Source organism: Conger conger, chromosome 13, assembly GCF_963514075.1.
Source record: "Conger conger chromosome 13, fConCon1.1, whole genome shotgun sequence".
In the NCBI taxonomy this organism is placed as follows: Eukaryota; Metazoa; Chordata; class Actinopteri; order Anguilliformes; family Congridae; genus Conger; species Conger conger.
The window spans coordinates 14,523,770-14,540,490 of record NC_083772.1 but is presented as its reverse complement, the minus strand read 5'-3'; the positions used below and the strand labels follow the sequence as shown (position 1 = coordinate 14,540,490).

At 44.3% G+C, this 16,721-nt stretch overlaps 1 protein-coding gene across 2 annotated transcripts; it reads left to right on the top strand.

Annotated features, from left to right (window-relative positions):
• Positions 1-1,656: 1,656 nt before the first annotated feature.
• Positions 1,657-15,542, top strand: meis3 (myeloid ecotropic viral integration site 3). Of its 2 annotated transcripts, none has more exons than XM_061217228.1 (12): positions 1,657-1,753; positions 7,357-7,508; positions 8,014-8,191; positions 8,443-8,493; positions 8,797-8,847; positions 9,523-9,672; positions 10,824-10,872; positions 11,621-11,766; positions 12,830-12,906; positions 13,154-13,212; positions 13,853-13,939; positions 15,352-15,542. In XM_061217228.1, exons 2-12 carry the CDS (start codon positions 7,405-7,407, stop codon positions 15,540-15,542), a joined length of 1,143 nt encoding a protein of 380 aa, XP_061073212.1. In that variant the 5' UTR covers positions 1,657-1,753; positions 7,357-7,404. The 2 variants fall into 2 exon arrangements, with proteins under 2 accessions (XP_061073212.1, XP_061073211.1); XM_061217227.1 differs by lacking the exon at positions 1,657-1,753 and adding an exon at positions 2,348-2,731.
• The last annotated feature ends 1,179 nt before the right edge of the window (positions 15,543-16,721 follow it).

Here is a 16,721-nt window from a genome sequence, read left to right as displayed (position 1 = left end):
GCAAAAAGAAAGAAATTTAAAATGCTGATATCCCCCTTTCCACTGTGCCTTTTAGGACAGACCATTCTTAAAACAGTTGAAAAATGACTACACCATACTAATGGTCTAATAAACTAGGAACTGCTGAGGGACTTTTTATGGTGACTAAAATTTTATGTTCAGACACAAAATGCAGCCTTCATTACGGTTATGGCTGATTAAAAAATACAGGCAAATTGAGATTAATGGAAAATGAAAGAGGGTGAGAGAAGATGCTTAAATGCTTCAATCACCCCCCCCCAACCCACTCACCCCCCCTCCCAGCCCCAAACACACTCACTTCTTTTTTCTCATTCATCTCCCTCGCTCTCTCTAGCCTCCCTACAGCCTGCTTCCCCTGTCTCCTCCCCTCTTACTGTAGCCTAGGGCTCGGCCTGCAGTCACCTTTCACTCTGAAGGGCGCCCACCTTGACACTGACCCTCCCGCAACAGGCACACACACGCAGGCAATACTAACTCCCAAATAATAACGTGAGACAAACTCAAAAGGCTCAAACGCCCTGTGACCCACTACCTGAACTTGGGGCAGCTCTCCCAATCAACTTAAAATGGGGACCAAAATATACGAGAAATAGGCACATATGCCAGTACTCATGTGAAGCAAAACAACACAGGTAGAGTGGACTGTGGCTGCCTTTAAGAATTCTCCTTGAAATAACTGAGTAGCCTACACAGAATATCAACTTCATACTCGTTAATAGCTACAGCGGGACTGCAAATCGCACATTAAGGAATTTATATAAATACATCAATAACGTTCATTGAGGTAACACCGGTCCTCTCTTGAAGCTTTCTTTAGCTATTATCGTGCCTATTAGCAGTGACCCTCCTGCGGTGTTGAAAGGCCGTAGTTCAGTTGTTGTTACAGCCTTCGCTCGCTGCGCTTCTGTCACTCTGCCTGCCGCCCGCCGCGCCCCCAGCTCCGGCCCAGTATGCTCGCCTACACGCTGGCGATTGAAGTTCTTGGCCGCCCGGGGATAGCTCACAACGGGTGGGGGATAAGGAGAACGTTTTGAATAATTATTATGTTACTTAAGTGTAATTTACAACATAAGAAAAGGTAGGCCTCCCCCGCCCGCCTGAGAGTTTTTTTGGGACAAAGAAAGAATGAGTTTATTCAGTTTCCCTTTATCGACAGGACTTCACGGTTACTGATCATCAGCCAATTTAAGAGGGCGCGGAAGAGGGATAGATGTCGCTATCCTAATTATGAAAGTTAAAATAACAATGTGTTTATTATTATTTTGCATTCTAATCCTGGCGCATTAAGGCTGGATATAGCCAAATGTCGACGCCAGTTTATTCCCAGCTATTTTAGGCAATAGCCTATTCGTCGTTTAAGAACGTAACAAAACATCAAAATCTCGTCATGACCCATTGCGACATCAAGTAGGGTAATATTTTGAACATGTATCGCTTATTCGGTAAACATATTAAACATTTATGTGGCTTACTACAAACAGTAGCTATATCTTGGAGGAAAGCCCCTCAGCTCGCCTATAGGAAGTTTGCGCTTTTCAAGAACAAAGATCTGGACATAGACGTCAGTGACTGGTAACAAAAGCCCACAGATCGAACTGGTTCTGAACTGACTGAGTGACGCGTGGCTGACGAGACAGGAAAACGAAAACAAGAGCAGTATCTAGACTGTAATTTACAGTGGAAACCTTTAATAAAGCCTGCTATATAGCCCGATCCCGGGGATACAACAACGGTCCGTAATGCCAAAGAAAATATATCTATGTAGGATTTTGTGGGTGTTTCGTGAAAAGTCCGCATAATGAATCCCGTTTTAGTTATTTCAAACGAAAGGGGGAGTCTGTAGGCTATGCATGTGTGTAAGCCAAAGAGTGTGCCGTTGAAAGAAAATAAGAGAGCGCGATTGTAATGCGTGTGTGTGAGAGAGAAAGAGGGTGGGGGGTGAGAGACCCCACCGTGTTTTGACCCCCCAAACAACTCCCAACCTCCATCGCTCCATCCATCCCTGCGCTGATTTAAGGCTTCATCGCTCATTTCGTAGTGACAGATTCCAGCCAGTCGCCTCAGTTGATGGACAGCGGGAGCGGCCAAAAAGCACGCTATTTTTCTGCACTTCACATCCTGCCTGCCCGCCGAACCTCCAGACACACCGTGCAATCCAGCGCGCTTGCAGAACCGACACCGCAGCCCGTGCAGGATAGTCGGGGCACGGCCTGACACGGAACTCGAACTACGCTGGATATAGGGGTCTGTGGATACACCCCATTATCCGGAATCTGATCAATTCAAAAAAATATTTTATTTTTCAATATACGCACAATCTTCCACATGCCTTAATCGGGCGATTTTATATTTATATTATTATACTCGCGATCAAAATACTATCGATTGCGACAGCTTCATTTACTCTCTTAAAGTGACTGTTTTATAAGCGTAACCATTCTATAGACGATAGACAAAATATGTATCACTGCTATTTATTTTAAGCGAAATTATTAATCTATAGCTTAATACAGTGGCTACGTCTCATTGATAGGAAGTAAGATTTGGAGCACCTGTTATTTATTTAGCCAGCGTTACAGTAAGAAGGACCATATCATTCGAATTAGTTGGATTAGTTATCCGGATTCGGCTGGCAGAAAGCCTCAACTGGAAAGCCGCTATCTCGTCCTCCCTGGTACAGGATTGGCTTCCGTGTCGCATGGATAAAAGGGTAGGTCTGCTGTTCGCGGCTGCTGCTCGTTTCGGAGCACTCACTTTCTTAAGACTTACTATCACAATTGCCCTTTGAAACCTCACTATCCTTTTCCTCGTTTAATAACGTGTAGGTTAATTTCTGTCGCCGTTGTTTCCCGTTTCTTGCCTGTATATTTCGTGTGACTTCTACCCTTCGACATAACAACCCTGACTCTCGTTGCCCCGTCTTCCTGCCCTCTCTTCTTCTTGCTTAGCGAATCGCTCCGTAGATTGTGCCCGGCCAATGAAGGCAGCAGTCTGGCGTTGAGTTTGTATCAAACGGTAGCAGGTAGTAAAGGAAGTTGTAACACAAACCATTATCCTGGCGTTCTGAAATTGTCACGTAACTTACCTTTAATTTGACATCTGAGCAATAACTGTAGGCTATATAATAACATGCTAATAACCAACGTAATAATAGCAGTCCCTTTAATCTTTGATTAAACTAGGCTAAATGTGCCTAATCTGGATGCCTGTACATTAGGTTATTGCTTGGACCAATTGCTGCAATTAATGTAATAGTCAACTATTACCTGCTCCTGTTGTTTTGGCTGATCTTGTGTCCATTATTTTCTATAGCCTAGCCTAATGTCATACACGACGCTACTAAAATGATTAAAATCAATACGATGTGGATAAGGCGACGATTCACTGGGTATAGCCTATTGATGTGCAAGCGACAAATCGTCACACTTTAAGGTCGGTTTTGTGTGTCCGACGGGACTGTGAGAGAGGAAAGAAACAATAAAACAATAATGAAATAATTATTTAAACAAAATCCTGCTCAACTGGAATAGATGTGTGCGATGCAATCAAATAAAAAGTAGAGATGGGGAGTGGAAGTAACGGTTAAACCGTTAAATATCGTGACCTGACAGGGGCAAAGAAAGGGGAGATAGAGGGAGAGGCTGACAAGTCGGTAAGTAGGTCAACTTTTTTGCTACATTGGGTCTGTGAGTGGGACTGAGCGCCGTGTTAGACTTCACCTAACACTGCGGCCTCAGTTACAATTGCCGCATGGGCTTTCGGATAATTATCGTCAGGTTATCTTACATATTACAAAGCGTATGAAATATCTATCTTTCCCGCATTCTTTCTCCCACACGCACAGAGGCCTGCATGTTTTATCTTAACAATCACTAGTGACCCTATGTGGCCACTAACATCTTTCTCACCAAATCAAAAAAAGTCAGAAAATAACCTAACATTGCAGATTACAGACAACTAAATTGGGACCTTTTCATGTTTTTTTTTTACATTTATAAAAAATAAAAAAAATGGTTTTATATTTTAGTCCAGGGAATCTACGAACGTTAGGTACTGACTGATATCATGAATGCGTTTTAGTGTAACTTTGACAGTAGGTATTTTAAAAATCTCTATATGATGGGACAATGAAGGGCACTGTCCCTGTTAAATAAATCTAAAATATTGGTGTAATATCTTTCTCCATTATTTGTCTTGTTACGCATGAGTGCGTAGTAAAATGTTCAGTGCATACTCAACTCCTGCATGGTTTATATCATTTGAGTCCAAGTGAGATAAAAAATATAGCTGCTCAGTAAAATGTTTAGTGTTAAATCAACTCTTATAAAGTACAGATCCCTACTGGATTTAAATAGCCTACAATGTGAGAGTTGGAATTAGCGCCGGACATTTTACTATGTGTGCTCTCCAGATTAAAATTAATTTGAGAGATGAACTCTGAACTGAAAAGTTTCCCTGCATTCGCATTCCTACAAAACTCAAACATGGACCGTGGAGAAAGTCAAACTTTTATAAATACATTGAATTACCATGTATTAACTATTCTGGAGGCTTGAATACAATCAACATCTATCCTTTACTTTGACTAACAATTGAAAAAAAGTTCAATTTCACTAAAGTTCAGCAATCACTAAAACTGACTCTGAGTTTGTGAAGAAAAGGTTTACCATATTACTTGTAAACCAAAGTTGATGTTGACTGAATACAGGCCTATACTTCTTAAAACATGGTTTAACTGCAGAGGCCTCCAACCGGTTTCTCAATTTCTTTTTAAATCTTTCAATCTTTCAATCTTTTTAAATTAGGCTATGTAGTCAATAGTTTAGATTCTTTTAAATTATCGTTATGGATGTAATATTGTTACACTTGTGGAAGGCTTTTTTGCAAAGATGCACAGCTAGGCTATATATGTGATTGCAATTATCCATGGGCATGATTAAGTAAATAGCCTGTGGCAAGTTTTACTCCAATTGATACAATGTAAAATCATCAACTGGAACCTAAAATGAAAAAAGTAAATACAAATAAAAAGAAAGATAATGTCCCGTGCGCGTACAGAAAACTGAAGCAATACAGTTACCTATGATATGGAACACGTCGAATTTGCCATTGTGACCGCATTTCAAATTTAAAAAATAGGTTTTAGTAGTTTACAGTTTCTGTCTGCAACTGTGGTATGATCTTACATTGCAAGCTCATATTTAAAACTGGAATTATTTTGCTACACTCCGAACTTCTTCGCTACACACGGATTTACCAGAGATCTGACAGCTTTTAAATTACTTTCTAAATATTCGTTTTTAATCCATATGTTCAGTAAAGTACTACATTGACTAGACGGAATACGCATAGGGTCCACAGTGTCGAAGTCAAAACATCTCCGAATCTAAGCCTACATTTAAAATTTAAGTAAAGAATAAAGAAAGGCCTAGCCTATATAATTCACCATTTTAATGATGATGGGGATTATATTACCTTTACAGTTTTTTAGAGTTTAGAACCCCAGTGACTTTCAATTATTGCAAAAAAAAAAAAAAAGATTTTCCAGTGTTACCAAGGGACATCATTAGCATTATCATAACAATATTGTATGCATTAGCGCATACTAAAAACACACCCACAGATTGTTACTGTGAACTATTTTAAACTGTATGTGCAGTTTTGTGTGAGCTGTGTCGATACTACAGCCTTCTCTTAGCATTCACTGAAAAATTTGTAGGCTACACTACATGTGAAAATAGATTTAATTAATTTGATAAAGTTAACTGTCTCCCTCCTTATTAGTTGTAATAGCCTACGCATCGTTGCGCCAAATGGCTATTAGGACTATACAGTCCAGATTATTATTTATAATGAAGCAGAATTTAAGTGTAGCTATTTTCAAGTAGGCTCAGTTAAGTTCAAGTTTTTACGTTTCTTTTTTAAAACGTTTTATTATTATTATTATTATTATTATTATTATTATTATTAATATTATTATCGTTGCTGTTGTTTTGATACGGTTTTACGATTATTTTCGTGAAACGTGAAACGTTTTGCATGTCTGATTGTCACACGAGTCTTGAAAAGTCTGAAGAATGAACTCGAGAACTTCGTTTGGATGCTTTGATATGGCCATGAACAGCGGCGACGTTCACTACTTTGTAAGTCGATACCGCTATGAAGAGACGCGCTGATACGCCGTATTTTTTTGCAGTGGCCCGCTAAACACTGCTCGCAGGTGGACTCTGTGATCATAGGGCAATAACGAAGGCTCACGTTACTATAGACTGCCGCTGGAATTACTACTAGGGTTACCACCCGATGTATACTGCGGGTGGTGAATTCTTGTAAAGTGTGAACGGTGTTTACTAGGGTGGCTAAGCAACGCAGTGCATGCGTGTGTACTGGAGTTTTTGCCATAATTCAAAGGAATATTTGTGAGTGATCAAATTGTGGTGTGGCAAAAATGGCTCAGGTGCCGACAGTAACAGTATTTATTTTATGGCTGAATGTGTGTGTGCGCTGTGTGTTTGTATAGTGTGTTGGTAAATTAGGGAGTGAAGAGGACATTGCAGTACACAGACTTTGTGTGTGCGTGTGTGTGTACAGTATGTGTCTGGGTGGTATGTGCCACGGGCGTGGGCATGTGCGTGCATTTTATGCGTATCTGTGTGTAAGCATGTGTGCGTGTGAGTGTGTCTCCCATTGCGGCTTTCGTGTGCCATGAGACAACGCATGCAAGAACATCAACAAGGCCCTAATGCCCTAATGAACAAGGAGTAGAGAATTAGCAGCAGCTCCGGACTTTACCAATACAAATGGCCCTGAGTAAACCCCTCACCACATACACCTATCCCTCCTTCTTCCTCTCTGCACTCCTGCACTCAACTCCCCCTCTCTCCATCCATTTCTGCATCATGCATGCTCCTTTCAGACTAGTCCCGTGCGCCAGCACCCTGTCACTACTCCACTGTATGGGACTGAATGAGACATTTTGGTTTGGTAGACAAAACAGTTAGTGCCGAGTTCAGTCTGCAACATGGTGACATTATTTGAACAACATTTACTCCAAAACTTTCTTCCTCAGCACAGTGCGTCTTTATATGAGTGTAACCTCCCCCCTCTCTCTCTCCCTCTCTCTCCCTCTCTCCCTCACCCTCACCCTCTCACTCCCTCTCTCTCTCTCACCTTCACTCTCCCTCTCTCTCTCCCTCACTCTCTCTCTTCCCCCCTCTCTCTTTCTCTCTCCCTCTCCCTCTCCCTCTCTCCCTTTCTCTCCCTCTCTCTCTCCCTCACTCTCTCTCTCCCTCTCCCTCTCTCTCTCTCTCTCTCTCTCTCTCTCTCTCTCCGCAGTATGAGGACCAGGTGCAGTACTCAGGGACAGAGGGAGAGGGCATCCCTATGGGGGGGTACCGGGACGTGCAGGCCATGAGGTCCCTGCAACCCCCCCACTACAGCCACCCCCTCACAGACTCCCTCAAACACCACCGTGACCAGATCTACGGGTGAGCGTGGTCAGCTCTGCATTCACCTCCACTTTAACACTGCTTTCTATCCCTGTACACTGCCATGTCCATGTTGTGTGTGTTGAATACTGCACAAACACACACACACACACACACACACAAGCATACAGAGACAGAGCCTACACAAAACTAAATGCACATTGTTTGTGTGCAATGAATAACACACATGCGCAAATATCATGAACATGTACAGTACGTTTTGTTCAGTTTGTGTGTGTGTCTGTTTTGTTTAACACGTTTTATTCCAGTATGTTTGGTTTTATATATTCCTACAGTGTGTGTGTGTGTGTGTGTATGTGTGTCTGTGTATTTGTTAGTTATATGCTCGGAGAGTGTGTGTGTGTGTATGTGTTTTTTGTTCATTATATGCTCAGAGTGTGTGTGAGTGTGTGTGTGTGTATGTGTTTTTTGTTCATTATATGCTCAGAGTGTGTGTGAGTGTGTTTAGCACAGCGCGCTCACAGTGTGTGTGTCCGCTCCACAGCCACCCTCTGTTCCCCCTTCTTGCTCTGGTGTTTGAGAAGTGTGAGCTGGCCACCTGCTCCCCCCGGGACTCCACCGCCCTGTCCTCAGCCCCGCCCCACCACCCCGGGATGTCCAATCACAGCGACGTCTGCTCCTCAGACTCCTTCAATGACGACATCGCTGTGTTTGCCAAGCAGGTGAGAGAGTGTGTGTGTGTGAGTGTGTGACTGTGTGTGTGTGTGTGTGTGTGTGTGTGTGAGTGTGTGGCTGTGTGTGTGTGTGTGTCTGTGTGTGTGTGTGTGTGTGTGTGTGAGTGTGTGTGTGTGTGTGTGTGTGTGTGTGTCTGCGTGTGAGACAGCGTAGAACAGAGCCTGCTGCTGTACTAGACTGTGCTGCATCACCAGCTCCTGCTGCTGCCGCCTTAACCGCCAAACTCCCCGTGTTTCAGATCCGCTCAGAGAAACCCATCTTTTCCACAAACCCAGAACTGGACAACCTGGTAAAGCACGCCCACACACACACACACTCACTCATACATACACACACACACACACATTCATCCACAAACACACATACACTCACTCATACACAAACCCAGAACACACACACACACACACACACTCATACCCAAACACACATACACGCACACTCACTCATACACAAACCCAGAACACGCACAACATCTTCACACATAAACGAACACAGCACACTGCACACACACGATCATGATTTATGATATGATGTACATTACCCTGGATGCTGGCTTTCTGGCCTCATACTCTCCTCCCTGTGGCCCGCTCAGATGATCCAGGCCATCCAGGTCCTGCGCTTCCACCTGCTGGAGCTCGAGAAGGTGAGCCCCCCCGCGACAATGAGGCAACATGGAACAATTCTGCATAAAGTCATTAAAAAATGCAATAAAAACTAATAATGTAATAACTCAACCATAATGTCATAAAACCGCTTTGTGGATAACGTTATAAGTTTTTGCACATATTGTAATAACTTCCATATAATGTAATAAGTTATTACATTATAAAGCTTGTGAAATATTTTTGAGTTAATAGTGTATTATATTACATTATAACCATATTACACTATAAAGTGAGTACATTCATTTAGATGAATGGTGTCATCATAACATGTAGTTAATTACAGTTGATCCATATACATATATACAGTACATTGAGCTTCATAAGTTTTTTTCTTCACTTGGGTCTGTACTCACTTCGGATTTCTAATAAAAAACGGTTGATGGTACTATGGTCAAAATGGAGATTTTCTTCTTTTATTTAAGGGTATTTTCATACATTTAAATAAAATAAAACAATTGCCCCTATTCACCCTGTCACTGTACACACACCTGCCCCTGTTCACCCTGCCACTGTCTCTGTAACATGGTTAGGAGGGCCGCAAATAGTTCCTATAAGGGGGTGCCCACAGGGGTTGCGAACTCATAAGCAGCATTAAAGTCCTCTCTTCCCCCAGGTACTCAACCTGTGTGACAACTTCTGCTCCCCCCCCCCAGGTACATGACCTGTGTGACAACTTCTGCCACCGCTACATCACCTGTCTGAAGGGGAAGATGCCCACGGACCTGGTGCTGGACGACCGCGAGGGCGGGCCCAAGTCCGACATGGAGGACTTCACTGGCTCCTGCACCAGTCTGTCAGACCAGGTGAGTGACAGGTCAACGGGCGGATTGTAACACTTTACAAACGGGTGGAGTTCTCAGTGGCAGTTGGGGTGTTTCGTTTATTTCAGTTTATTTGTTCTTGATTCAATCTTGAAGGCGATCAATCATTTTCTACAGTAGGCTATTAGTAGGGGAATTGTTTTTAGAACATATTTTAAATGTACGTAAGTTTTACGTTGGATAATGGGTCTGCATTAACAAGAGGGACAGGTTTTAAAATCTGAATTGAAAAGGAAGGTGGATTTCTCCTCAACTCCCCCTCAGTTTTAGCCCTGAGAAAGGTCATGGTTTACAGTCCATAAAATGTCTTCATTGCCCCATTTTGGCCCCTTTACTTGAAAGCATCAGCCTTTAGAATGCTGCGCTGGTTACTCATAAAGTCAGACTCATAAAGTTTATTCATAGAATCACTCCGATAGACTCTGCTTTAAACCTTCCATAAAGCCACTCAGTAGTAGAAATTAAAATGCACATCTTCAGAGCACCGAGTGATTGATAATACAGACTTTTAAAAGGAGTTCAGGTTTCTCTTTCAAATAAGAGCACTTTCAAGATTTATTTTAAGCTGTTCCGAGAGAATTATTTTCACGAAAGCTCCTTTCAGCGAAAACATTCACCTTTAGTTTCATATTACAAATTCCATAGAGGAAGAGTGCAACTCATTGGTCACTGACTCTACTAACCTTGTTACAAACATTTTTATATACTGTACAAACATGCACATGCATATTAAACATGAACACAGTGCACCGCAGACTGGTGAAAGTGTTTTTTATAATACTGTGTATGATGGCATGAAGTATGCCTGGCTTAGTTTTGAATGTGTTGCGTGGTTACCTGTGTAACAGTATGAAGGCTTGAGTTTGGATCTGAATTAGAGTTTGGGTTCGAGTTTGAGTTTGAGTTTGAGTTTGAGTTTGAGTTTGAGTTTGAGTTTGAGTTTGAGTTTGAGTCTGAGTTTGAGTCTGAGTTTGGGTTAGGGTTAGAGTTAGAGTTAGAGTTAGAGTTTGGGTTTGGGTTTGAGTTTGTGTTTGAGTTTGTGTTTGGGTTTGTGTTTGGGTTTGGGTTTGAGTTTGGGTTTGTGTTTGAGTTTGTGTTTGAGTTTGAGTTTGGGTGTGCCTCCCTCCCTCTAGAACCCCTCCTGGCTGCAGGACCCAGAGGACTGTGTCTCCACTCCCTCAGGTACCCCCGGCCCCTCCTCCTGTGGCCCGCCCTCACACCGCCCTCACACTGCCTCACACTGCCTCACACTGCCCTCACTCTGCCCTCACTCTGCCCTCACTCTGCCCTCACACCGCCCTCACTCTGCCCTCACTCTGCCCTCACACCGCCCTCACTCTGCCTCACTCTGCCCTCACACCGCCCTCACTCTGCCCTCACACTGCACCAACAACTGCAGTGACACCGGTACAGCACACACACACACACACACACACACACACAGTGTATTTACATTGCATATATACAGTACAAACACAGACATGTACACACACACACTGCAGGAAGCTAAACTTAGCACTGACAGATGAGCACATGTAGTATCAGCTGTCTCCCCTTTGATATATGCATCAGCATGTGGGCACAGTCTGTGCCTCTGTCCTGCTGTCTGTACTTCTACTGTCCGTGTACTGTCTGCTGCTTCTGCAGTCTGTACAAGCAGCCTGTAATTCTGTAGTCTGTGTAGATCTGTGTGTATGCTGTTGAGTTCTGCCTGTAATTCTGTAGTCTGTGTAGATCTGTGTGTATGCTGTTGAGTTCTGTCTGTAGTGCCTGTAGTCTGTGTATATCTGTGTGTATGCTGTTGAGTTCTGTCTGTAGTGCCTGTAGTCTGTGTATATCTGTGTGTATGCTGTTGAGTTCTGTCCGTAGTTGTGCTCGCCCTCGTTAGCACTCTTTGTATTGATCCCTCGTCCGTGTGTCTGTCCTGCAGGGGATGGTATGGACTTGGGTGTGGCCTCCCCCAGCACGGGTGAGGAGGATGAGAATGACCGGGACCGGAGGAACAACAAAAAGAGGGGGATCTTCCCCAAAGTGGCAACCAACATCCTGAGAGCCTGGCTCTTCCAGCACCTGTCGGTGAGAAGGAGAGAGCGTGTGAAAAAGGGAGGAGGAAGAGAGGAGAGAGAGACAGAGGAGAGAAAGAGTAATGAGAATGGGAGGACTAGAGGACAGAGAGTGACAAGGGAAAGGAGAATGAAACATTGTTCATTATTGATAAGAATCAATTTTATTTCTTCCAGTGCGACGATGAAAATGTCCAATACCGTACTGTTACACACACAGAATTTTAATTGCTGTTAACAAAGAACTTTGAATTGAATGGAATTAAATTGAATAAAGTTGAATTTAATCATATTGAGTTGTTAAAGTGGAGCCCAAAAAAAAACCCCAGTCTGTAGTAGGAACAGTAACGAGTGTGAAATAATTAGGAGCTAATTGAAGCAGCGCTAACGACTGTGAGGACCTTAATTACCAACAGTGTTGCCTCATCTCCTCGGGAGAGAATTGCAGAGAACCTCTTTTAGTGCATAATGAGTCTTGTCAAGTCTGTAAAGCAAGCTGGAGTTAAACTGAGATGCTCCCGTTTTCTCCTTTACGCTGTTCATAGGACTGAACAGTAATCCTTTCCCTTATTTAGATTATTTCATTGACCTGTCTTTGATTGGTGCAGTCCTGCCAGTGCGGAAGATTGTGTGTGCTGAGTAGAGCCCGGCCAATATGGGATTTTTGAGACTGATACACAGTTTTTATAATAATCAATTATTTACCGATATTGCAGCTGATGATTTTTGAGCTCAATGAAATGGGAATAGACTGGTTGGTTAATTAGGCTTGGGCTGGTTAAGTAAACAAAAATACTGAGACAGTGACTGTACGGAGTGTTTTTTACACCCGGAACATACAGAACACAAGCCAGCTCAGCCCTATCTCAGCTATCTGTTTCCAGTACAGTGATCGTTATAACCTTTTGACTGATTAGATACAGGGTTAGGGTTACAGTGTACATTGTTTACAGTGTACGTGTGTGTTTGCACACTTAAAAAATGTCAAACGCCAATAGGATACATAATCTCACGGAGCGTTTATTTTGCGTATACTCTCAGTCACCTGTAGCGTGGTTCTGTGTGTCCTCTCTCAGCACCCGTACCCCTCAGAGGAGCAGAAGAAGCAGCTGTCACAAGACACCGGCCTCACCATCCTGCAGGTCAACAACTGGTCAGTACTTATCCATCAATAATCAATGAGCCCCTTCTCCACTTACCCCTCAGGCAGTGCTCCGCCGGCCCATAATGCAATCTGTAATCACCGACCGCCCCGACACGATCCATACCCCACAATCAATTATTACCCCGCTGTCACTGTGGGGGCCAGTGGGACAGGGATTTATGAGGAGCAGGTAATAGGTTAAAAGGTTGTAAAATGTGAGAGGAGTTTCACCGTCCCGCCTGCCTGTCTCCTGCAGGTTCATCAACGCCAGACGCAGAATTGTCCAGCCCATGATAGACCAATCAAATCGCTCAGGTAAGAGGCATCCAATGGCGTGGGCCTGTGGGCGGTGCTGTTTGTCTGTATGCCTTTTTGATTTTGTTAATTTTTTTCCCTGTTTGGGATGTGATGTGGGAGTCTCTGCTCTTACTCTGAAGAATCAGTCTACTCGACTGGAATCTACAAAGAATGGAAATGCAACAGAAATAAAATGAATTATACTTCTGGAAATATTTTCACTGCAACATTTGGCAGATTCGACATAATACATATTATGTCAAAAAAGATATGCTTACATATCTGCTAAGCGGATTTTAGAGTAAAAGGGTTAGGGTCTTGTTTCAGTCAGTATGCATTAGAGTCCTAATGGACAGCAGCCCGTACTGTTTGATACTAAAGGGCAAGGTCGGTACTCCAGAAGGCTAAAATATCCATAAGTAAGCTTATCCTGAACGCTGGGCTTTTTTTAGTCACATATCCAGTTAGATTTGGGGTAGATTTGTTCTCCTGTCTTCATTCGCTGGTCTGTCTTTACTTACCTCATCTATTTTTAAGCGCTCCTCTATCTGAGCACTCGATCAGTTTCCTCGGTTGATCTTTAGCCCTGCTACACGCACACGTCCGGTGTGTCTGACTGCAGCCATGCTAATCACAGCGCTTTGTCTGCGTGTCTCAGGTCAAGGCGCCCCCTACAGTCCGGAGGGAGCGGCGATGGGGGGGTTCGGTCTGGACGGACAACCACACCTGGGCATCAGGGCTGCAGGTGAGAGAGAGAGGGGGCGATGTGGGGAGGAAGGGGAGAGGAGGAAGAGCGGGAGAGACAGAGGTGGAAAGTGAGCTGGTCCGGAGAGTAAAAGTCCACCCTGGTGTTTCGTTCCCATCGCCTGGATTTGCTCATTAGCACCGTTCTTCAACCAGGAGGTAGAAATAATTTGTGAAATCAGCTGGCTGAGTTCACTAGTTAGTGAACAGTTCAAGGGTGGAAGAAGCACATTGCAGGACTTTTACTTTCTGACCCCTGGACTCTCCTCCTCTGGGGAGAGAACAGATTGAAATGGAGTGTGATGTGGCACGGTTTGGTCCCAGGTGCCATCCTGTCCTCTGCAACACTGATCCCAGATCAGGCAGTAAGGAACATGCAGGGAGGCTGCTGACCTGCTCACCTGCTTAGTGCTGATCTCAGATCAGTGTCAGTGGGGGGAATGGTGGGTGAGCCATCAAACATGGAGGGAGGAAGTTTGCAGTCAGTAAAAGAGAGAAAGAGGTAGAGAGAGATAGACTGTCACTTTTAAAAACCTTGTCATTTACAAACCATCAAACGAAGGGCATAGTGTAAAATCGAACTATGGCCATACCAAGTTAGATTGTCCCGTCAACCAAACCCAAAACCTCAAAATAGAAAAACCCAAGAAGAAAAAAAACACACACACACACACGCACACACACACACACACAGAACTAGAAACACTTTGCCCAGCCTAATCTACACAAAGACACAGAAAAACACACATTATTCCTTCAGCATGTTATTATGAATTTCCCATCTCTCAGTGTACACCTTGCATCCTTAATTGACCATCTGATGTCAAACTCCAAGAGGTTTAATGCTTAATGCAGGAAATAATCATCGTCATAAGCACTGTAACATAGCCCTCCTTCCCCCATTGCTGCCTTATGGGTCCTAAAAATGGCAAATTTGAGAGAGAAAGAGAGAAAGAGAAAGAGAGAGAGAGAAGGGAGGGGAGATAGAGAGAGAAAGGGGGAGAGAGGGAGAGGTGGGAGAGAGAGTGAAATAAATGGAGGTAGAATATGCTGATAGAGCAAAGAAGGTGGGGGCTTTTTTTATCAGAACATCCCTCTCCATCATGTCATACTCAAACATGTCATTCAAATAAATTACGAGATAAAGCTTCACCGCTTTTGCAACATTAATTTAGATCAATAACATAATTACTCATTATAGATAATTAAGAAATATTGATTTGACATAGATGACAGACTTCATTCCCTCTGAAATGAAGGCACAGTGGTAATCTGACATGTTGTTCGTATTGACCCCAGACATGAATGTGAATAGTGAAAATAGTAAATAGTAAAAAGCCTGTTCATGAGGAGTACGTGGTGTGTTTGGGTACTGAGTTTTCCTCACCGTTTTCCTCACCGTTCTGCCCACAGGGCTTCAGGGAATGACGGCTTTGTCCTCGGAATACCCCGGAGCTGTGCTGCCCCAGCCGGGATACCCCCACGGACCCCCGTCCCTACACCCCTACCCACCCCCCCACCCCGCCATGCTGCTGCACCCGCCGCCCCACCCCCACCCCTCGGACCCCCTCATAGGCCAGGGCCTGGACATACACGCCCACTAACCAGGAAGGGGGCGGGGCCCCAGCTGGAATGGAGGACATTGGCAGGGTCCCACAGTGCACAGGCATGCTCCTGCTGACTCAGCTACACACACACACACACACACACACACACGTACATATACATATACACACACACACACACACTCACACACACACACACACATATACATATACACACACACTCACACACATACACATACACATGCACATACACATACACACACATACACACATACACATACACACACATACACACATACACATATACACACACACACACACATATACATATACACACACACACACATACACACATACACACACACACATGCACATACCCATACACATACACACACACACAAACACTACTTAGCAAGACAACTTGTACTCCAACAAACACAAGCCCAGGCCCAACAAAATGCACCAACACACTCCTGTCTTCCTTGCGACTTGAACACAAGCTTGAGCATTTCCAACACCCCCCTCCCTCCCCCGAAACTGCCCCCTGCCCGTGGCGATGCTCGTGGTGATGCCCCTGGTGCCCCCCCCTCCCTGAGCAGCCCAGCAGACAGACTGCAGCCATGGACCCTGATCCAGCTCTTCCCCCGTCAGCTCCACCAGCAGCCTCTGAGCCGGGCCCTGGCTCCTCCCTGCGGGAGCGTTCCCCAGCACCCCCCCCCCCGAGTGTGAACCCGGGCAGCCTGGGAGCGCCGGTCTTCCACTCACAGCAGGACGGGAGGGGGAAAGGGGGAGGGGCTTCATGCTCTTCCTGGAAACGCTGCCATGGTAACTGTGTGCTGATTGGCACCCGGCTCAGTCCTGGTCTTCCCTGACTGCAGCGCAGACTGATGAGGTTGTACACGGAGGGTTCAGCACAACAGAACCAGGACTCAGCCTGCCTGTACAGCATTCACCTCTATGCCACGTAGCCATGTATTATTTAATTTAATTTTCTTTTATTAATGTATTTTTGTACATATATCTATATATATCTCATGAACCGTAGTTATCTCATGGTGCGGAGTGAATGCCGAAGCATTTTAGAAGTTTCACAGGTTTGCTTTGTCCGTGTTCTTCTTGAGTTGATGCGTGACGCGTACGTGCAAGGCGAGGTGACCTGACGTCGTAGTGAACGTGTGTGTGTGTGTGTGTGCGTGTGCGTGTGCGTGCGTGCGTGCG

Excerpts from the sequence above, each read along its gene's own strand:
- meis3 (XM_061217227.1), top strand. Across the intron at positions 8,494-8,796 it reads ACCCAGAACTGGACAACCTG|ATGATCCAGGCCATCCAGGT; the intron begins GTAAAGCACGCC and ends TGGCCCGCTCAG. Across the intron at positions 11,767-12,829 it reads GGCTCTTCCAGCACCTGTCG|CACCCGTACCCCTCAGAGGA; the intron begins GTGAGAAGGAGA and ends GTCCTCTCTCAG.